This window comes from Schistocerca cancellata, chromosome 6, assembly GCF_023864275.1.
Source record: "Schistocerca cancellata isolate TAMUIC-IGC-003103 chromosome 6, iqSchCanc2.1, whole genome shotgun sequence".
Lineage (NCBI taxonomy): Eukaryota > Metazoa > Arthropoda > Insecta > Orthoptera > Acrididae > Schistocerca > Schistocerca cancellata.
Window position 1 is genome coordinate 6353813 of NC_064631.1, and position 23341 is coordinate 6377153.

Below are 23341 nucleotides of genomic sequence, written 5' to 3' on the forward strand. Positions count from 1 at the left end.
GGACTCCCCACAATGGCCATCCTGGCAGGTGGCCCTTGCTGATACTGGGTGGCACCCGCGGGGAGGGCCCCGTGTTGGAGTGGGTGGCATGAGGGTGGATGACACGCTTGTTGATGGTCCGCCACCAGCAGTCTGTAAGCAGGCAAAGTCTAACTTCAGTGCCAAGAAATATGACCCCAAATCATTCCCCTCCCTGGCCGCACCATGGAAGGAACACCAGGCTAAGGATGGCAGTGAAGAATATTTGCCCCAGTACCTCGTATGTACGAGAGTTGATGGGGAATCTTTCAAGCCCATGAATCCTCAGTTTTTTGTTGAGCATTGAGAGGACAAGTTTGGGGAGGTGGAGGGCTTGTCCAAAATGAGATTTGGGTTAGTCTTGATCAAAACAGCATCCTTTGCCCAGTCACGGGCATTACTCACTTGTGGCAAGCTGGGGGATGTTTCTGTAACCAACAAGCCCCACAAGAGCTTAAATATGGCCCAGGGTATTATATTCGACAGGGACCTTCTTTCGCAGTCTGTCGATGAGCTGCATGCCAATTTAGTGCAGCTAGGTGTTCATTTCATCCATTGCATCCATCGGAGTCTGAGGGATAATGAGGTTGCCACCGGTGCCTTCATCTTGGCCTTCGAGGGTGACACATTGCCTGAGAAGGTCAAGGTGATGGTCTACTGCTGTGATGCCAAGCCATATATCTCTCACCCGGTGCGGTGCTTTAAGTGCTAGAAGTTCGGCCATATGTCTTCCCGCTGTACTTCCAGCATCATGTGTCGAGATTGTGGACGTCCATCACATCCCAATATTCCATGTGCTTGCCCCCTCCATCTGTGTCAACTGCGGAGAGCATCATTCACCTTGTTTGCCAAACAGCAAGATTTTACAGAAAGAGAGGAAAATCATGGAATATAAGACCCTGGACCAACTGACCTACGCTGAGGCTAAGAGGTAAGCTGTGCGCCTACATCTTGTGGCTATGACCTCCTCTTACACCGCCGTGGCGAGAACAGTTGTCGCCCCATCAGTTCCTCGCATTCCTGTCACCTCTTGGAACCAGAAGACTACACCTGCCCCCCTGATGATGGGCGGCACTTCCCTCACTGTTGCTCTTGCACCACCTTCTTCGGGAGCAACACCCCTTTCCCCCCCTCCCCCCCCCCCCACCAAACCGTTGGGAATATCAGTCCCTACTTCTGAGTCTTCTTTGGCTCCTGGCTTTTCTCACTAGGATGGGGTCCCTTGGGTCACTCCCTTTTCAGGTTTCTGCTAGTGGGAAAGATGACACCCATCAATGACTGAAGAGCGCTAAAGCAGCTGGTCGTAGGGCTTCACGCTCATCCTCAGTCACAGAGCAGTCCTCCCAGCCAGGGAAACCCAAGGAGCAGTGAGAGAAATCCAAAAAGAAGGTCCTCAAGACCAAGGGAATTGTGCTACCCACACCACTGCTACCTACAAGCTCTGCTTTTGCGGATGAGAGGGAGGTTCTAGCGTCAGCTGACGACCTAGATCTCGCCGGACCCACAGACACAAAAGATAAAGACTGCTGAGGCAAAAAGTTGGAGACAGCAGGTGATCCTGAGGCATAAACTGCCTCATTGAATGTTCCATGCCTTTCCAGTCTCGTGATGATGATATCTTCCAGTGGAATTGTGGTGGTTTTTTTTCCACCACCTGGCTGAGCTACGGCAACTGTTAAGCTTTACACTGGATTTCTGCATTGCCCTCCAGGAGACCTGGTTCCCGGCAGTGCAGACCCCTGCCCTCTACGACTTTAAGGGACACTAGAGGAACCATAGCGACTATAATCGAGTGCCAGGTGGAGTTTGCGTTTATGTCCTAAACTCAGTCTGTAGTGAAACTGTGCCCCTTGAAACCCCTCTTGAAGCTGTGGCTGTCAGAATGACGACGACGACACAGGAAATAACTGTCTGCAATGTATATCTTCCACTAGATGGTGCAGTATCCCTGAATGTATTAACTGCACTGATTGATCAACTCCCTAAACCTTTCCTACTTTTGGGAGATTTTAACACCCCTTGTGGGGTGGCACTGTGCTTACTGGCTGAGGCACAGCTGTTGAAATTTTACTGTCTCAGTTCGACCTCTGCCTCTTAAATTCTGGGGCCACCACACATTTCAGTGTGGCTCACGGTAGTTACTTGGCAATCAATTTATCAATTTGCAGTCCAGGACTTCTCCCATCTATCCACTGGAGAGCACATGACGACCTTTGTGGTAGTGACCAATTCCCCATCTTCCTGTCACTGCCCCAGCATCAGGCGCACGGACGCCTGCCCGGATGGGCATTGAACGAGGCTGACTGGGAAACCTTCACCTCGGCTGTCACTGTTGAATCTCCCCCTGATGGTACCATCGATGTGATGGTTGAGCAGGTGACTACAATAATCATTTCTGTGGCAGAAAAGACGATCCCTCGCTCTTTATGGTGCCCTGAGGTGTAAGGCAGTCCCTTGGTGGTCGCTGAAGCAATTAAGGAAGATTGGCGAGCTCTATAGTGGCGTAAATGGCACCCTTCCCTGGAGCAGCTCATATCCTTTAAAAAGCTCCATGTTCCGTGCCCGCGTTCGGCAACTTATCAAATGATGGAAGCAGCAGTGTTGGGAGAGATAAGTCTCAACCATTGGGTGCCATACATCACATTCCCAAGTCTGGGCAATGATCAAACATGTTTTCGGGTGCTAGACCCCAACAGGTGTTCTCGGTGTTAATGTAAATGGCATGTCATCTACCAATGCAAACACGATTGCTGAGCACTTTGCTGAGCATTATGCTCGAGCCTCTGCAGCGGAGAAGTACCTCCCCAGACTTTTGCACTCTTACATGGTGGCTGGAAGGCAAAATCCACTTGTTCACTACACACCACAGTGAACCCTATAATGCTCCATTTAGAGTGGAGCTCCTCAGTGCCCTTGCACATTACCGCGACACCGTTTCTGGGCCAGATCGGATCCACAATCAGATGGTTCAACATCTCTCATCTGACTATAAGTGACATCTCCTCGTCATCTTCAACTGGATCTGGTGCGATGGCGTCTTTCCATCGCAGTGGCGGGAGAGCACCATCGTTCCGATGCTCCAACCCGGCAAAAACCCACTTGATGTGGATAGCTATCAGCCCATCAGCCTCACCAACATTCTTTGTAAACTGCTAGAGTGTATGGTGTGTCGGTGGTTGGGTTGGGTCCTAGAGTCACGTGGCCTATTGGCTCAATATCAGGGTGGCTTCCACCAGGGTTGCTCCACCACTAATAATCTTGTGTCCCTCGAGTCTGCCATCCGAACAGCCTTTTCCAGACACCAACACTTTGTTGCCATCTCTTTTGATTTACGAAAAGTGTATGACACCACTTGGTGACATCATATACTTGCCACATTATATGAGTGAGGTCTCCGAGGCCCGCTCCCGATTTTTATCCAGAATTTCCTGTTGCTTCGTACTTTCCGTGTCCAAGGTGGTGCCTCCCATAGTCCCCCCCATATCCAGGGGAATGGGGTCATGCAGGGCTCTGTATTGAGTGTCTCTCTATTTTTAGTGGCTATTTATGGTCTAGCAACAGCTGTAGGGCTGCCCATCTCACTCTCTCTGTATGCGGATGACTTCTGTATTTTGTACTGCTCCACCAGTACTGGTGTTGTTGAGCGGCGTCTACAGGGAGCCATCCAGAAGGCGCAGTCACGAGCTCTAGCCCCATGGTTTCCAGTTTTTGGCCGCAAAGTCTTGTGTTGTGCACTTCTGTTGGTGTCGTACCCTTCATCCAGAACCAGAATTTTACCTTAAAGACGATCCACTCACTGTCGTGGAGACTGTTGATGCTTAGGACTGGTTGTCGAAGCCTGATTGACTTGGCTTCCTCACCATTGTCAGCTTAAGCGGAAGTGGTGGCAGCACCTCAATGCCCTCTGCTGCCTGAGCAACACCAACTGGGGTGCAGATCGCTCTATGCTGCTGCAGCTCTCAAGAACCCTTGTTCAATCCCACCTTGACTATGGGATTCTGGTTTATGGTTCGGCAGCTCCTCGCCACAAAGCGGAGATACTGAGTTGCAGCCTATCTGTGACTCAGCATCTCTGCTATGTGGTAAAATACAAGTCGGATTATTTTCCTTGCTGTACTGACTTACTGCCACATTTAACAGTTAACATTAGAACATATAAATACCAGATTCACTCCTTGCGAGCCAATTTTCATTTTAAAAGAATAGATAACATCAGTTTCATAAAAATTTACGAACAGTTAGGAGGCATGTGATGTATGCTGTGGCTATTGGAACGGATTTGAATATTTTTTTTTTTATACTTTAATCATCGTGATGGGGTACTACGTATTGAATAATTAAAAGATGTGATATTAGTAAGAACTCTGCTCACAGCTGGTAAAATTGTTGTTTATTAAACCGTGACCAGTCTCACGGCTTTAAGCTGCACCATCAGGTGAACCTACATGCTAAAAAGTGAAGTACAGTGTCACCACTTTTTGCGGATATTAAAATTAGTAAAGGAATATCTAAAATGTTAAAAGATCATAGGCATACCCATCGCTCCTATTCAAAATATGCTATTCAGAGAATATCATCAATACTATGGCAAGTGAAAGGTAAAGAAGAAGTGCCTCATTCTTTAAAATTTGCCTGTATCGAAAAAGAAAAAGAAAATATTTTATAGCAAGTGGCCGATAATTTTTTGTTAAAAAAAGAGGCTGAATTGGCGATAAAGAACTGTCACAGCTAACATGATTATTTATGGCACACACAAATTACAGTTCGGAAAGAATCAGGTGGCAGCATCCTACCAGTATCACAGCAGGGAAGCTCAGTGCAGGGCAAGGGAAAAGCATGAACGACAAAGAGAGACTAGCTGGCTGGTGGAGCAGGAGCTATCCGTGTGGATAGCGAGATATCATATACTTATGACTAGGAGAGCTGGGGCGCTACCTTTACAATGCACCCAACTGCACCAAAATTATGTGGTACTGTAAGGCTTCACAAAACAGGTAAACCATTGTGAATGCTGGAGAGAGGGCGTAGGTTATGAAGTAGAAAAGCTGCTTGCGAAGTATCTGAATAAACTTTTCTGACATCCTACTAATTTTGGTATAAAAAATAGGAAGCAGCTTATAAACAGTTTTCAGGAATTATTCATAACACCAGCCACACACGTGGTGGCATGCAATGTCAATAGTGTGTATGTTAATGTACCTATTATTCAGATGCAAAATATTACTGCACAGAATCTGAGTACATTTTCAGAGTGACCATCTAAGGAACTGGCAGAAATACTGGCTTTTTAAAAAATTGTTTCATCTTTTAATTATTTTAAACTTGGTGATGATTTTTATTCACAACAAGAAGGCTTTCCCGTTGCATAGCAAATATTTTCGTGACCAACTTGGAGCAAGAATTTATTACAAAATTCACATATCGTGCTAGAAAATTTATTTTATGGAATAGATATGATTATGTTGTTTTCGTATTATATGATGATGATAATTTTGAAAGTGACCAGTTTCTTTGTGATCTAAATAGTTTGAACCAAAAGATACAGTTCACTGGGCAGTGTGCTGAGAATGACATTTTACCATTTTTGGACCCCCAAGTGACTGTAAAAAATGAAAATTTTGGATCCAATATTTACCGAAAGCCAACCACGACAGATCTTGTCATACACAGGCTGTCATGTAACCCGATGAAATATAAATCTGCAGCATTCCAAGCCTTGTTAAACCACATGTATGAAGCACCCTTTACCATAGAAGCTCAAGTGGCTGAATACAAGATTATACAGTATATAGCATATCAAAATGGTTAGGATCCAGAATTTGTTAAATTAATTAATAGAAGCATATTCAAAAAGAGAAATCTTTCTTCCTGAGGTGGATTAGAGACAGAGTTTATAACGCTTAGACCAGCCGAGTAGACAATGGAATGCTCTGTTCTTTGTAGAATACCATATCTGGGTGCAAGATCCAAAAAAATTGGCAGACATATGAGACCAAAAAAAATTATTCCAGCATATTTTACATTTTCAGATCCAGGCAGAAAAATCAGGCACAAGGAAAAAGCTGTGGTTAATAAGCATAATGAAGTGGATGTATCCTGCATTACATGCAATGATTGACCTAAGAAATATATAGGACAAGCCAGTAGGTCATTTTGAATATGGTTTGAGGAACACTTTAACTTAAATAATCCCCGCTCTACATTATCAGTGCACTTACGCGAAGAGGGGCACGGCATCACAAGCTCTTCAAAAAATTTAAAAAATGCCATATTTTCAATACATTAGAGGAAATGGAAATTAATAGACATTGAATAACCAGTTGGAATTAAAGCACCATAGCATTCTGACTAATTTTGATTGTTTGTATGATTAGGTGGTAGTATGTATTAAAATTCTGTACTATTACGTCTCTTCTAAAGGTAGCGACCCACCACTTCTAGTTATAAGTATACGACGTTACACTGTTCACATGGATAGCTTCCGTTTCGCCAGCCAGCTAGTCTCTCTGTGATGTTTGTGCGAGCTGCATTTCCCTCGCCCTGCACTGAGCTGCCCTGCTGTCATCTTGGTAGGACACTGCCACCTGATTCTTTCCAAGCTCCAAGCTGTAATATGTGTGCGCCATAAATAATCATGTTAGCTGTGACAATTCTTTATCGCCAATCTGGCCTTTTTTTTTTTTTTTTTAATATTGTCCACTTACTATAAAACTTTTTTGTTTTAGATGCATGTATATTTTAAAGAATGAGGCACTTCTTCTTTACCTTTCATTCGCCATTGAATATTGATGATATTATGATGATTATTGATGATATTCTCTGAATAGTAAATTTTGACTAGGAGCAATGGGTACGTCTGTGATCTTTTAACATTTTAGATATTCCTTTACTAATTTTAATATCCACAAAAAGTGGTGACACTGTACTTCGCTTTATAGCATGTAGGTTCACCTGAAGATGTGGCTTAAAGCTGTGAAGCCGATCGTGTTTTAATAAAATGCAGTTTTACCAGCTGTGAACCGAGTTCTTTCTAACATCATGTCTTTCAACAGCTGTGGTTGCCCAGAGTATAAAATGTTTGTGACAGGCTAGATCATTGGTGTGATTTGCTGATCTGTAATGGATGCAGAGAGTATTGATGTCTGTCCTACTTCATACAGATTTTTAATTATAAAGTACAATAAAAATAAGATAATGAATTGCTGTCAGTAACAATGTACACACATCTAAACCGGTATAACATGGAAAAAGTTACATATCTTCAGTATTATAACCATAGTACTCATACAGTAGTGTGTCAATGGTTGCAACATATTGGCAAGAAGTCAGAGCCTATTTTATACTCACTGTGTTATATTTTTCACTGTTTCCGAGCAAGCAGTTTTTCATAATGACGTGACCATTAATTGGATTGCAGCTAACGTTTTTCTGATGGGAATAGACCGCCTGCCCTTGGATGTCAAGGAACCTGCCCTTCTCATCCTTACCCAGCAAAGATGTCAAAGCTGACGACCTGTGTTTTGATGCAAGTAAATGAGCAGCCATACTTTATCTCTACGTGGCATGCATTCTTTCCAGTGCAATGTGTTCCTCAAACCTAACTTCTAGCCTGCTTCCAATTTGGCTGACATAGCATACCCCACAGTCTGGGCAGTGAGTTTTTATAAACTCCAGAGGCATGAAATAAACTCTTTGTGTCTACAACATATTGCAAAAATTGTCCTAAGTTATTTGTGGTTCCAAGAGACACACTCACATTATACTTTCTAAAGACAGATGCAATCCTTGTACTCGTTTTTCCATAGTGAGAAAAACCAACTAACTTGGTACTTTTTTTTTGAAACAATACTATTGTTGGGAGTCCTCTTATTTTTGTATTTATTTGCTATGTTCTTATATGTGTTACCTACAAAGTCATGGTTAGTTATTCACTTTTGCAATGTGTCTTATTATTGCCATTTCATCATCATGTTCATCTTTTGACCAAGGAATTTTGAAAAACCTGATTGATAGCAAAACTGAAAAATATCTTCTTATATTGTGTTAGGTGATTTGATGTAAAATGTGTAATACTGCTAGTACATGGTTTTCCACAAAAGATACCAAATGTTTGCTTGTCATTTTCATTCAAAATTGAAAGATCTGAAAAATTAATGAATCTATTTTTTTTTTTACTGTTGCACATAAATTTAACTATTTGATGCAAGTTATTGAAAATTGGTACTGTACTGTTGACGACATCTTTGTTACTCTTTATTAACACAATGTATCAGCTACATACCTAAAGTGGTACACAATTTTGCCTACCTATAGTGGATTTTTAGAAAAGAACCTGTTTTCTATATAATTGATAAACACAGGATGATTAAAAAATGTGTACAGACTGACTTAGCACTTTGGGCATACAAAAAGGATCAGTAATCACACAGGAACTGAGGGTCTCAAACCCCATGAGAAGGCACTACAGTCACAGGAGGGCATTGCTATACAAACACAGGCAGAGTGCATCGAGATCGTTGCCATACGTCCTGTTGAAGAGTTGGGAGTAACATGGCTAGCTGCACATACTGCGAAATGGCTGACATGCATTTGGTGTATGGTGCAGCGAACTGCAATGGATGAGAAGCTGTACGATTGTATCGTGCAAAATATTCCAATAGAAAGGTGTCTTGCCACACATGATTCATCACCCTGCATTGCCAATTCTGCCAAACTGGCTTGTTCTGTGTGCACAAGCCGAATGCCAGTCGTCAACGAACAACACCGTCAAGTGACAGAAGAAACCATTCTCGTAAATATGCAGCATACGACATCAACAAGTACATAATGTGTATCCCTCACCAATGATATCCTCCAGCCTTCTGCCTGGCACATCATAAATGATGTTGAACTGCATTTGTTTCATTCCCAATGTGTCCAGGCATTACAACCAGCGGCTACAAATATTCGTGGTGGTCTCTGCAGGAACCTCCTGCAGAGTGAAGCAATACAGTGAGTGTCCGAATCACCGATGAGGGTGTATTCTCACCCAAGGAAATGATGATAGTTCACAACCAGCATACATGGACGGATGTGAACCCACATGCTACATGTACGCATGTCTCACAATGCAGATTTACCCTTGACATGTGGACTGACTGCGACCTGATAGTAAAGGAAAACAGGATTCGGTTACGATTGTGGATGGGGCCGTAATCAGTTACTGTTGGTTCCCTTTTGCAATTACACACATTTATTTTAAAACGGTAATTCCAGACTCAGCAATAAATAAAGATATCACACGTTATTAATGAAGGAATAAACAACTGTGTAATTAATGGTGGTTACAGTGCGTTACAATTTACCAAATGAGCATAAAATACAGACACAGCAAATAATGTTTTAAAAACAAGCCAATGTGATCCCAATCTGAAATTTAAGACAAGTAACCACAGTCCCTCCCCCATGAACCATGGACCTTGCCGTTGGTGGGGAGGCTTACGTGCCTCAGCGATACAGATGGCCGTACTGTAGGTGCAACTACAACGGAGGGGTATCTGTTGAGAGGCCAGACAAACGTGTGGTTCCTGAAGAGGGGCAGCAGCCTTTTCAGTAGTTGCAGGGGCAACAGACTGGATGATTGACAGATCTGGCCTTGCAACACTAACCAAAACGGCCTTACTGTGCTGGTACTGCGAACAGCTGAAAGCAAGGGGAAACTACAGCCGTAAGTTTTCCTGAGGGCATGCAGCTTTACTGTATGGTTACATGATGATGGCGTCCTCTTGGGTAAAAGATTCCGGAGGTAAAATAGTCCCCCATTCGGATCTCCGGGTGGGGACTACTCAAGAGGACGTTGTTATCAGGAGAAAGAAAACTGGCTTTCTACGGATCGGAGCGTGGAATGTCAGATCCCTTAATCAGGCAGGTAGGTTAGAAAATTTAAAAAGGGAAGTGGATAGGTTAAAGTTAGATATAGTGGGAATTAGTGAAGTTCGGTGGCAGGAGGAACAAGACTTCTGGTCAGGTGAATACAGGGTTATAAATACAAAATCAAATAGGGGTAATGCAGGAGTAGGTTTAATAGTGAGTAGAACAATAGGAATGCGGGTAAGCTACTACAGACAGCACAGCGAACGCATTGTTGTGGCCAAGATAGACACGAAGCCCACGCCTACGACAGTAGTACAAGTCTATATGCCAACTAGCTCTGCAGATGATGAAGAAATTGAAGAAATGTATGATGAGATAAAAGAAATTATTCAGATAGTGAAAGGAGACGAAAAATTTAATAGTCATGGGTGACTGGAATTCAGTAGTAGGAAAAGGGAGAGAAGGAAACATAGTAGGTGAATATGGATTGGGGCTAAGAAATGAAAGCCGCCCGGTAGAGTTTTGCACAGAGCATAACTTAATCATAGCTAACACTTGGTTCAAGAATCATGAAAGAAGGTTGTATACATCCTGGAGATACTAGAAGGTATCAGATAGATTATATAATGGTAAGACAGAGACTTAGGAACCAGGTTTTAAATTGTAAGACATTTCCAGGGGCAGATGTGGACTCTGACCACAATCTATTGGTCATGAACTGTAGATTAAAACTGAAGAAACTGCAAAAAGTTGGGAGTTTAAGAAGATGGAACCTGGATAAACTGACTAAACCAGGGGTTGTACAGAGTTTCAGGGAGAGCATAAGGGAACAATTGACAGGAATGGGGGAAAGAAATACAGTAAAAGACGAATGGGTAGCTCTGAGGGATGAAGTAGTGAAGGCAGCAGAGGATCAAGTAGGTAAAAAGATAAGGGGTAGTAGAAATCCTTGGGTAACAGAAGAAATATTGAATTTAATTGATGAAAGGAGGAAATATAAAAATGCTGTTAGTGAAGCGGGCAAAAAGGAATACAAACGCCTCAAAAATGAGATCGACAGGAAGTGCAAAATTGCTAAGCAGGGATGGCTAGAGGAGAAATGTAAGGATGTAGTGGCTTATCTCACTAGGGTAAGATAGATACTGCCTACAGGAAAATTAGAGAGACCTTTGCAGAAAAGAGAGCCACTTGTATGAATATCAAGAGCTCAGATGGAAACCCAGTTCTAAGCAAAGAGGGGAAAGCAGAAAGGTGGAAGGAGTATATAGAGGGTCTATACAAGGGTGATGTACTTGAGGACAATATTATGGAAATGGAAGAGGATGTAGATGAAGATGAAATGGGAGATACGATACTGCGTGTAGAGTTTGACAGAGAACTGAAAGACCTGAGTCAAAACAAGGCCCCAGGAGTAGACAACATTCCATTAAAACTACTGACGGCCTTGGGAGAGCCAGTCCTGACAAAACTCTACCATCTGGTGAGCAAGATGTATGAGACAAGTGAAATACCCTCAGACTTCAAGAAGAATATAATAATTCCAATCCCAAAGAAAGCAGGTGTTGACAGATGTGAAAATTACCGAACTATCAGTTTAATAAGTCACAGCTGCAAAATCCTAATGTGAATTCTTTACAGACGAATGGAAAAACTAGTAGAAACCGACCTCAGTGAAGAACAGTTTGGATTCCGCAGAAATGTTGGAACACGTGAGGCAATACTGACCCTACGACTTTTCTTATAAAATAGATGAAGGAAAGGCAAACCTAGATTTCTAGCATTTGTAGACTTAGAGAAAGCTTTTGAAAATGTTGACTGGAATACTCTATTTCAAATTCTAAAGGTGGCAGGTGTAAAATACAGGGAGCGAAAGGCTATTTACAATTTGTACAGAAACCAGATGGCAGTTATAAGAGTCGACGGGCATGAAAGGGAAGCAGTGGTTGGGAAGGGAGTGAGACAGGGTTGTAGCTTGTCCCCAATGTTATTAAATCTGTATATTGAGCAAGCAGTAAAGGAAACAAAAGAAAAATTCGGAATAGGTGGAGAAGAAATAAAAACTTTGAGGTTCGCTGATGACATTGTAATTCTGTCAGAGGCAGCAAAGGACTTGGAAGAGCAGTTGAACGGAATGGATAGTGTCTTGAAAGGAGGATTTAAGATGAACATCAACAAAAGCAAAATGAAGATAATGGAATGTAGTCGGATTAAGTCGGCTGATGCTGTGGGAATTAGGTTAGGAAAGTAGTAAAGGAGTTTTGCTATTTGGGGAGCAAAATAACTGATGATGGTCGAAGTAGAGAGGATATAAAATGTAGACTGGCAATGGCAAGGAAAGCATTTCTGAAGAAGAGAAATTTGTTAACATCGAGTATAGATTTAAGTGTCATGAAGTCGTTTCTGAAAGTATTTGTATGCAGTGTAGCCATGTATGGAAGTGAAACATGGATGATAAATAGTTTGGACAAGAAGAGAATAGAAGCTCTCGAAATGTGGTGCTACAGAAGACTGCTGAAGATTAGATGGGTAGATCACATAACTAATGAGGAGGAATTGAATAGAATTGGGGAGAAGAGGAGTTTGTGGCACAACTTGACAACAAGAAGGGACTGGTTGGTAGGACATGTTCTGAGGCATCAAGGGATCACAAATTTAGCGTTGGAGGGCAGCGTGGAGGGTAAAAATCTTAGAGGGAGACCAAGAAATGAATACACTCAGCAGATTCAGAAGGATGTAGGTGGCAGTAAGTACTGGGAGATGAAGAAGCTTGCACAGGATAGAGTAGCACGGAGAGCTGCATCGAACCAGTCTCAGGACTGAAGACAACAACAACAACAACCACAGTCACTGCTGAAGGCCTTTAATGGCAAGAATGGCAATTATAAAAAATTTAACAAACTTACTGTAAAACAGCAATGCAATAGCAAGGTTAATTTAAAAAGACAGGCAACTGATCACCAAATGGATGAGACAAAATTATGGTAAACGTGGTAGCACAACCATTTATACCTGCTGTAACGCCAAGAATAGCAATTATATAAAAAATTTAAAAAACATACAGTAAAACAGCAAATACAACAGCAATGGTTGATTTAAAATGATAAGCAACTGGTCACCAAGCAGGTGAGACAAAATGTGGTAAACTTGGTGGCACAATCATTTAAACCTGCTGTAACACAAAGAATGTCAGTTATATATAATATCTAGAAACATACAATAAAACAGCAAATACAATAATAAACCACAAGGGCCAGTCACAGACAGTGCACCAGGAATCAACGTCTGAGTAGGTCCAGCAAGAAAACACTTTCGCGAGCAATGAGGTAGGCAGCAAAGAGTTGCATTCGCTTCAAAGATGGTAACTCAGACTAGTGGCAGTCTAACAAATGACTAATGATAATCTTGCTGAGGCTACCTGACATCCAGTAAACCAAATGCAAGATGTAAAAATATGCCAAAGCCAGAATCGGCAGTCTGGACTCTGTCCGCAGAATACTGTGCTTAGAGCACCCAGAACGGGAAAGGCATCACTACCACCAGAGTATAAGAATCACCAACCAACCTACAATCAAGAAACCTGTCAAAATTACATGCCTCACTGGACAGCAGCGGCAAGGCGAGGAAACGTACACTGCCGTTACATACACCAACCTCCAGGGCAGGTAAATGGAGCATTAGCAGCCATGAGACAGGAAAAATATCACTGGTTGAACTTAACAAACAGTAACAAACTGAATGCAATAAATAGTAATTAGAAGTCGAGGATAGCTAATCAGATCCGCTTTCCCCAAGCACTCCACTCACTGCTCTTTGCCTCAGGAACACTACAAGCAGCAACACGGACCCAAGTCACTGAAGAATCACAAGATCTCACTATTTTAGAGGTTTCTCTACTTGAATCCAGATGCACTCAACTTAAAACTTGCAGCATCCAGTTTACCACGAGGTCGTGCACCCTCGTGATCACAGGCCTTTGATCCGGCAGTCCAGTCTCACACTGCGCAGACCTGGTTACTCCCGAGTCCCCACCCAAACTGCTCACTGACACAACCCAAAAGAAGACAATGTCACCCTGAAGTTAGGGCCACAGTTACTACATATCGATAACCACCACTGCTGCCACTTGCGGACAGGCAGCGCTTGCGAAACCAAGTGGCACCAGTCAACGTGAGAAGAAGAGAGGCAACCGCAACCATGTCAACTAAACGATACGGTCTGGCCTCCAACAGAGGACAGAAACCTACAGACAGCACCAACGCGAGTCGCAGCTTGGTTCACTGATCTCGTTGGAGACTCTTTAATTGGGCTGTACATTCTCCTGGACCAACTTGATCAGTGCACGTAACTCACATTCCTGCGAGATGTTCTGCCAGGCATGCTGAATGATGTTCCTGTACCTATCTGTCACCACAATCGATTCCAGTATGATGGAACCCCCATGCATTTAAACAGACAGGTGAGGGCACATCTGCAGGCAACTTTTCCTGGATGAAGGGCAGGTTCTTTGACCTCAAAGAGTAGGAGGTCTTTCCCCATCAGAAAAATGTTAGTTGCAACCTGGTTAATGATCAGGTCATTATGAGAAACTACTTGCTCAAAAGCAGTGAAAAATATGACCCGTGGGGTATGAAATAGGCCCTGACTTCTTGCCAATATGTTGCAGCTACTGACACACTATTGTATGAGTACCGTGATTATATTATTGAACATATGTAACTTTCTCCATGTTATACTGGTTTAGATGCATGTATATTGTTAATAACAGCAATTCATTATTTTTTTTTTTTTGTACTTTATAATTAAAAATCTATATGAAGCAATACAGAGATCAATACTCTCTATATCCATTACAGTTTGGCAAATCACATAAATGATCTAGCTTGGTGATATTGGCATCATCTATTAACTATTCAATAAATAATATGAGCTAAATACTTCATCACGATGATTAAAGTAAAAAAGAAAAAAAATATTCAAATCAATTCCAATAGTCACAGCATACATCATTTGCCCCCTAGTTGTTTGTAAATTTTTATGAAACTGATTTTATGTATGCTTTTAAAGATTAACAAAGAAAAAAAGGCTCAGAAGGATTGAGTCTGGTACTTATATGTTCTACTGTTAAATGTGGCAGTAAGTCAGTACAGCAACATCGATAATCTTACTTGTGTTTTATTTAATTCCCATGCAACTTTTAAATTTTATTTGAGACCATAATTGCCTTACTATGAGGGTTATATATTATGTAGTTCATATTGAGGGCACCACACAGCCAACTGATGTGTTCTATGTAATGCCTACCTCCATTATACTGTAGTCTTTAATGAACTGTCACATGACACTGAACAACAGGTGTAGACATACTACGGCATGTATAACAACTCTGAAGCTTTGTCATGAGCTATAATTTTTGTGTACTATGCTTTATGTACTTCTTGTATTGAAGAATTGTTGATGGCTAGTTACTAGCTGAAATATGGGTCTGCTCTAAAAAGGCTGTAATGGAGATGATGACTGATAGCTGCTCTTTAACATTTTGAAAATTATGTCACTGTCACGGTGCACCTTCCTAGTGGTAGGTAATGTGATGTGTATAAATTTATACAACATAATCTCCTAAACTAGTTCAGATTCATGCAGAAAATGATTATGGCAGGAATTAACTCTGACATAAATAATGAAATATCTAATTTCACTAAGTGACTCAAAAAGTGATATGATAAACACTCTTCTCTAAAAACAGTAAGGTTAAAGAGAAAATATACACCATGGATTACAGTCAAGCACATGCACTTTATAAACATCAGACACACTGCACACAGAATCTATGAATGGCAACCGACCTTTCCTTTAATCAACTATAAACAGGGTTAGTCAACCTGTGAGAAGTACAAAACTTAGGTATGCCCACTCGCTAAATGAGAACTTTCACAGGTCCACTATTACGTGGAAAAATCTAAGAGGTCTAGGAAGAGTGAAACCCCACTTTGCAGCTGAACCCCATTTACCTATTGAGAATCTAAATGAGTGTTTTGCCATGCTGAAATCTCTACTTGAGTAATTAATTAGGGTGAAGACCATGGACTCTTTTAAAGTGTGTGTGGTTGCCACAAACGAAAAATTTTTCCTACAGCTGGTAAGCCATAACACGGTCAAGAAGTCAGTTGGATAGATTCGTTCAGCAGCTGCAGGAAATAATAATATTACAGTGCAAGTTATCAACTTTCATGTTTATCCACTACTGCCCAAAATATCAGACATTTCAAACATTCTAACAAAGAGATAGAGGGGCTGGCCAGTACTTACCTCAGATCAGTACAGCTGATAGATACACAAAAAACAGAACCGAAAATTTACGTTCCTAGCTTTCGGAACAAATGTTCCTTCATCAGGGAGGAGAGAGGGGAAAGAAAGGGAAGAAGAGAAAGTAGATTCAGTTACTCACAACCCATGTTATGAAGCAACAGGGAAAGGAAAAGGAAAACAGGGAGGGTAGCAAGGATGGAGGCATGGTTGTCAGAGGGAAGCCAAAGATATTCTACTGTAAGTACTGTGCCAGCTTCAAACCAAAGAGGATGCATACAGAAGTAAAGAGGTATATAGTATAAAGATAAACACAACTATGTAGGATGAAAAGATGCGTGAATGGCTAAAGGAGTAAATGGGAGTGAGGTTGTTTAACATAGGTTCAGATGAGTTTGGCAATAGCCGTGCCTCGATGGTTCCCATCAGATCACCGAAATTGAGCACTGTCGGGCTCGGCTAGCACTCGGGCGGGTGACCGAACGGGACTGCCGAGTGCCGTAGGCATGTGGTGTGCACTCGGCCCTCGTGAGACCGATAGGGGACTCCAGAAGTAGTGGCTCTGGTCACGAAAACTGACAACAGATGGGAGAGCGGGGTGCCGACCACGTGCTCCTCCGCATCTGCATCCTGTGTCTTCCGTCAGCTGAGGATGACAAAGAAGTCAGTCGGCACCGTCGGGCCTTCCGAGGCCCGTTCACGTGGAGTTTAGCTTTAGTTTTAGATGACGAGTTCAGTTATATTTAAGCGCAAGCCTGACAAACCTGTGCACAGCCATTTGGCACGTAAATGCTGATTTATTTTCTCATCACTGAAGGTGCTGAACACAGGTTTGAAAGTTAAGCCATCTAAAATGCAAGCAACCTCAGTCACACACAAAAGACTTATTAGTCCTCAGTTCAGAAATCTCTTACAGTGTTAAACCTAAATGGCACAAAAATAACATTTTCTTCTCCTGTAAAGAACTTGGTGCTAATTCTGGACCGCCATTTATACTGGACTGAACATACAACTGCAGCCCGTAAGAATGTATCACGTCGTCCCCTATAGAAATATAAAAAAGTATTTCGAGCTCAAAATCTCGTAGAGTCACTAATACTCCCCACACGTAACTCCAGCGATGATATTCTCCGAGGACTTTAGCGTGAAAGCTCACGCGGCCTGTTACTGGTGACGGACAGTGTGTTTGCCGTATTGTCTTTTCAGTCATTGCATTCCCTTTTATTTGTCTTCAACTCTTACAGTATTGTCTGAATGTCCTCAATAAAGTAAAATCCTCTCTGTACCAGTACATGAAACTGCCATGTCCTCAGAATCATTTTCTGTATCAGGAACCTGACTTTGAAACAATATTCCTCAAAATATTAGAGAAATTTGTTGCTCACAAAACCCAATAGCTCACAAATATGCAGCTTTTCACTCAATGGTACACTGTCTCATATCTGACCCCATGTCCACAGGCGATTTTAAAGCGGAGTTAGATACAATAAAATCTATTGCCACAGCAGGGCTACAGTCCAGTCTTTATTGACTACACCTTTCATAGAAAACAAAAATGGAAAATTAAACCCCTCCTCTATGCCCCATCTGCTGTCGTATCCCCTGTCTGCAACAAATGGTGTACATTACCATACCTAGGAGTGGTACCACGGCTTGTAACCAAAGCACTGAAAGCCTGCAAGTACAGGCTTTCGTACTATGTTAACACTTTACCATCCGCACGTCTCATACAAATTTATTTGCTTGGTGCACGCAGCGCTAAGTCGGATTACTTGGCTTGTCTCCAGCCGCTTGTCACCTTTCTGTTGATGACAAGCTTCAAACACATTGACTTTTGCGTGCTTTAATTTTCCAGAAATCCTCTATTTTGCCATATCGTTCCACAAACTCGAATTTTCTTTTCAAGTAACTTCTCTGCAAGTTCTACACTGTTATAATAATTATCCATGCAGAGGTGATGCCGTTTTCCATCAGAAGGTGTCAATAGTTCCATCACTGCTTTTGCTAAAGGCTGTCCAGCACTAGAACATATCTTGAATGAGGAAATGTATACCATACTCCAATCACACAGCATCCGAATGAGTATGTCGTATTTCGTAATTTTCGACAGTTTGTAAACTTTTAAAATTTAACCGTCCACGCCATGGTATCATTCCTTCATCAATTGAGATGTTTTGTCTTAGATTAAATGTTTCTGTAAAACTTTTTGAAAACTAATCAATTACGAGTTGCACTTTGATAAGCCGGTCGAAATTATCCAGTTTATTGTGTGCACTGTTACGAAACTTTCCTGGCAGATTAAAACTGTGTGCCGGCCCATGACCTTTGCCTTTCGTGGGCAAGTGCTCTACCATCTGAGCTACCTAAGCACAACTCACGCCCCATCCTCACAGCTTTACTTCCGCCAGTACCTTGTCTCCTGCTTTCCAAACTTCACAGAAGCTCTTTTGCAAACCTAGCAGAACTAGCCCTTCTGGAAGAAAGGTAGAGCACTTGTCCATGTCTGTAGTACAAACTAAATTATGTATACAGACAGTTCATCTGTGCTGGGAATTGAGAATTGTGATGATTTTTTCCTTATGTTGGCACTGATACTGGCAAAATATCAGCCCCAGGAATTTCGAAACTTTCAAGAATGATTTAGTTTTAATTTTGAACTCTGATGACGAATGACAAAAGAAATATTTTTTTGTGTGTGATATATTTACAGGTTACATATTTTTGGACTTTCTTCCTTTATTTGCACTGCTTCTTGCCAAATTTCAGTATTATAGATTAACAGAAAGTACCCTCTAGGTTTTGGTAAGCAAGTTTGGAAGTATCAAAATATTTGACATAAATGACCGCCTGTAGCTTTTGATTGCATCAATTTAGAAGCTACCACTTTTTACACCTCCGAGGGACCATAGATCGTAGTATGTGACACGAATTTCAACTTGGTAGATCTGCTCCTGAGAAAATGGGTATTTGACAGACAGACAGATTGACAATAAAGTAATCTCACAAGGGTTCTGTTGATACTGATTGAGGTACAGGACCCTAATGAGGCCCTAATGTGTTCAGACTAAATAAGCAATAAATAAATAAATACTGTACCTTAATGGGCAGTGTGTGAATGTACCTAGAATGGAAATACACAGCTGTAGCTTTCGGTCCTTTGTCATTTTGATTTACAGGGTGTTTCAAAAATGACCGGTATATTTGAAACGGCAATAAAAACTAAATAAACGAGCAGCGATAGAAATACACCGTTTGTTGCAATATGCTTGGGACAACAGTACATTTTCAGGCAGACAAACTTTCAAAATTACAGTAGTTACAATTTTCAACAACAGATGGCGCTGCAGTCTGGGAAACTCTATAGTACAATATTTTCCACATATCCACCATGCGTAGCAATAATATGGCGTAGTCTCTGAATGAAATTACCCGAAACCTTTGACAACGTGTCTGGCGGAATGGCTTCACATGCAGATGAGATGTACTGCTTCAGCTGTTCAATTGTTTCTGGATTCTGGCGGTACACCTGGTCTTTCAAGTGTCCCCACAGAAAGAAGTCACAGGGGTTCATGTCTGGCGAATAGGGAGGCCAATCCACGCTGCCTCCTGTATGTTTCGGATAGCCCAAAGCAATCGCACGATCATCGAAATATTCATTCAGGAAGTTAAAGACGTCGGCCGTGTGATGTGGCCGGGCACCATCTTGCATAAACCACGAGGTGTTCGCAGTGTCGTCTAAGGCAGTTTGTACTGCCACAAATTCACGAAGAATGTCCATATAGCGTGATGCAGTAATCGTTTCGGATCTGAAAAATGGGCCAATGATTCCTTTGGAAGAAATGGCGGCCCAGACCAGTACTTTTTGAGGATGCAGGGGCGATGGGACTGCAACATGGGGCTTTTCGGTTCCCCATATGCGCCAGTTCTGTTTATTGACGAAGCCGTCCAGGTAAAAATAAGCTTCGTCAGTAAACCAAATGCTGCCCACATGCATATCGCCGTTATCAATCCTGTGCACTATATCGTTTGCGAATGTCTCTCGTGCAGCAATGGTAGCGGCGCTGAGGGGTTGCCGCGTTTGAATTTTGTATGGATAGAGGTGTAAACTCTGGCGCTTGAGACGATACGTGGACGTTGGCGTCATTTGGACAGCAGCTGCAACACGGCGAATGGAAACCCGAGGCCGCTGTTGGATCACCTGCTGCACTAGCTGCGCGTTGCCCTCTGTGGTTGCCGTATGCGGTCGCCCTACCTTTCCAGCACGTTCATCCGTCACGTTCCCAGACCGTTGAAATTTTTCAAACAGATCCTTTATTGTATCGCTTTTCGGTCCTTTGGTTACATTAAACCTCAGTTGAAAACTTCGTCTTGTTGCAACAACACTGTGTTCTAGGCGGTGGAATTCCAACACCAGAAAAATCCTCTGTTCTAAGGAATAAACCATGTTGTCTACAGCACACTTGCACGTTGTGAACAGCACACGCTTACAGCAGAAAGACGACGTACAGAATGGCGCACCCACAGACTGCGTTGTCTTCTATATCTTTCACATCACTTGCAGCGCCATCTGTTGTTGAAAATTGTAACTACTGTAATTTCGAAAGTTTGTCCGCCTGAAAATGTACTGTTGTCCCAAGCATATTGCAACAAACAGTGTATTTCTATCGCTGCTCGTTTAGTTTTTATTGCCGTTTCAAATATACCGGTCATTTTTGAAACACCCTGTAAGTACAAGTCACACTTCATTGATTGCTCTCATTACTCATTGACATTCCTCACAGGTCTTCAAATGGTAGAGCTGGAGGCAGGTAAGGACATTAGGGAGATTTAGACGTGTGTGTAAAGGGGGGCGAGGATGTGGTTTGACAATGTAGTCTCATTCTCTGCTCATATCTGTAGTCATCCTCTTGCATGCAGTGTCCGAGTATAGCTATAATTTAATTAATTTGTTTGCAGGGCTGGAACAGGATATCAGTGAAGAGAGAAATTTCTGGAGAATCATCTGACAACGAACATGAGATGCAGGTATTATACAAATGAAATGACAATCTTTTTAAATCTTTTTTTTTTTTTTTTTTTTTTTTCATGACCAAATGCGGGTGACTAATATTTTGTTATGTAATATTATTTTGACTTCTCTTGTTGTTTTACTGGTGTTCAGTCACTCTTATCATTGAAGATTTGTTTTAAACCCTATCTTTTATTTTCTTATATAATTTTTTGACAACATTGCAGTGATTTTGTTACTGTGAGCAACCTGTTTCAAAATTGAAAGTTCCTTGTTGACTTCGTCTCTTATGTTTTTGTGTGTTCCTGGCTTACTTGTTTTGTGTTTCAGGAGGCTTGGGAACCCTTGGTTAAGCAGGTGAAGCAGGAGCAGTCACCTATGGACACAGAAATTGGCAATGTACATGAAGGACAGGTGTGTTGAATCTATTTTTTGAAAAAAGTCATTTTTCATGTATGACACTTTTTTTATTTGGAGCACACATTTCATTCCTCCAGTGATATCTTGGGCATTATCAAGTTTCCTATTTGTTTCTTTAATAAATTTCCCAGAAATTGATTAAAGTAGTAACAAACTTAGATTTCAGCGAAGATATCCGTAACGAGTCCCTTGTCAACTTTGTACAGTATGTGCTTGCTTAATCATTATCTGTGAAGGCACATTTCTTGCTATGAAAGTGAAACTCTTATGGTGTCGTGTCACATTCATAAAGAAGAATGTATCTTTGATCTGCTGAACTGCATAGTGTACAGATAGTCACACACACACACACACACACACACACACACACACACACACACACACACACACAAAAACCACAGGCAACTTTAGAACTACTCAGCTGGGTAAACAGACTTGAAAGGTCTCTCCTAGTAGTATTGTAGAGCAGATCTTTATTTGTTGTTTGAGTTCCACATGGTCATATTTTTATTTGTAACCGATTGGTCACTTGTACTCCCTGCGTAATCATTCAGAAAAGCAGCCTTTTTCCAGTAGTGACAATATTTTCTTAACTTCTTCTAGACTTACATTCTATTTTATAACTTGGGCAGTCATTGATATGAAAGCACCCATGTGTATTTCATTTTGGTGTGATGAGTTATGGATATCTCAATCTCTCAGTGGATGTCATTACTGTTAGCAATGGTCACTTGCAGGAAGTCAATCCTAGAGAATTTCATTGTGTGTTTAATACTAGGAAGTAAGTAGTTGAGTTGCATTAACATGGTGTTGGTCCTTGATTCTGTATATATATCCACAGAATAGTACCAGCATTTCATCTGCATTTCTCTTATACTAAATGATCTCTGCCATGTATGTGTATTTACTAACAAACTTAAACTAGCTTACGCAAATTCGGGATAGTAACTTACATTGGTCCACAGAGTATAACCTATGTACTGGAGTGGCAGTTAATAAAGGTCTGTTCCGATTACAGATACATAACTTACGGTTCCTAGGGACAACAGGCTGACTAGTGAAGATTGGCATAGCTCGTAGCTCAGCCTATTGACTTTGATGGCAAAGACATAATTTGTTTAAAATTACTGTATTTACCCGATTATAACGAAGTTTTTTCCCAAATTCTTCATTTGAAAAATACAGGGTCATCTCATGTTTGCAGATTAAATTATTGCTGTTGAGGTCAACATTTTGACATTGTTTACTAGATTAATATTGAAGTTGTCTTACATTTATATTTGGCTATTGATATTTCGTACAACTTTATTTTGAATTGTTTTGAGGGTACAGATCAGCAAATAATGCTTTCATTCAAATAGGCTCTCCCCCTCCATGGGTCTGGGGGTTAGAATAGGCCCGATGTACTCCTGCCTGTTGTAAGAGGTGACTAAAAGGAGTCTCAGATATTTCGGCCTTTTGTGATGATCCCCTGTAGGGTTTGACCTCTATTCTTCAAAATATTTCCAAAGAGGAAGCTAGTCAGGGAAGGGGGCCTTACGTGATGCATTGTGTCCGTCAGATGCTGAGACCTTTAGCTTCCTTCATCATTGTGGATCTGCAGTTCCACTCATTCTCCACCCATTGTGCGCGGACACCTTCCCGAGTGCGTTTTCTAATGTTTTGATGACATGAGGAGAGTTGCGAAACTGGATTGCATTCACAATTCACACCTCTCTCTCATCATTGACTTATGTGGTA

General features: G+C 41.6%; 1 protein-coding gene across 3 annotated transcripts in view; it reads left to right on the forward strand.

Moving 5' to 3' along the window:
- The window catches only part of LOC126191415 (uncharacterized), a 233934-nt gene that overhangs the window by 94250 nt on the left and 116343 nt on the right, over positions 1-23341 (forward strand). For all 3 annotated transcript variants that reach the window (XM_049932286.1, XM_049932285.1, XM_049932287.1), the window contains exons 3-4: positions 21130-21198; positions 21512-21595. In XM_049932286.1, the coding sequence (XP_049788243.1) occupies positions 21130-21198; positions 21512-21595 (153 nt within the window). The remainder of the gene's footprint in view (positions 1-21129; positions 21199-21511; positions 21596-23341) is intronic.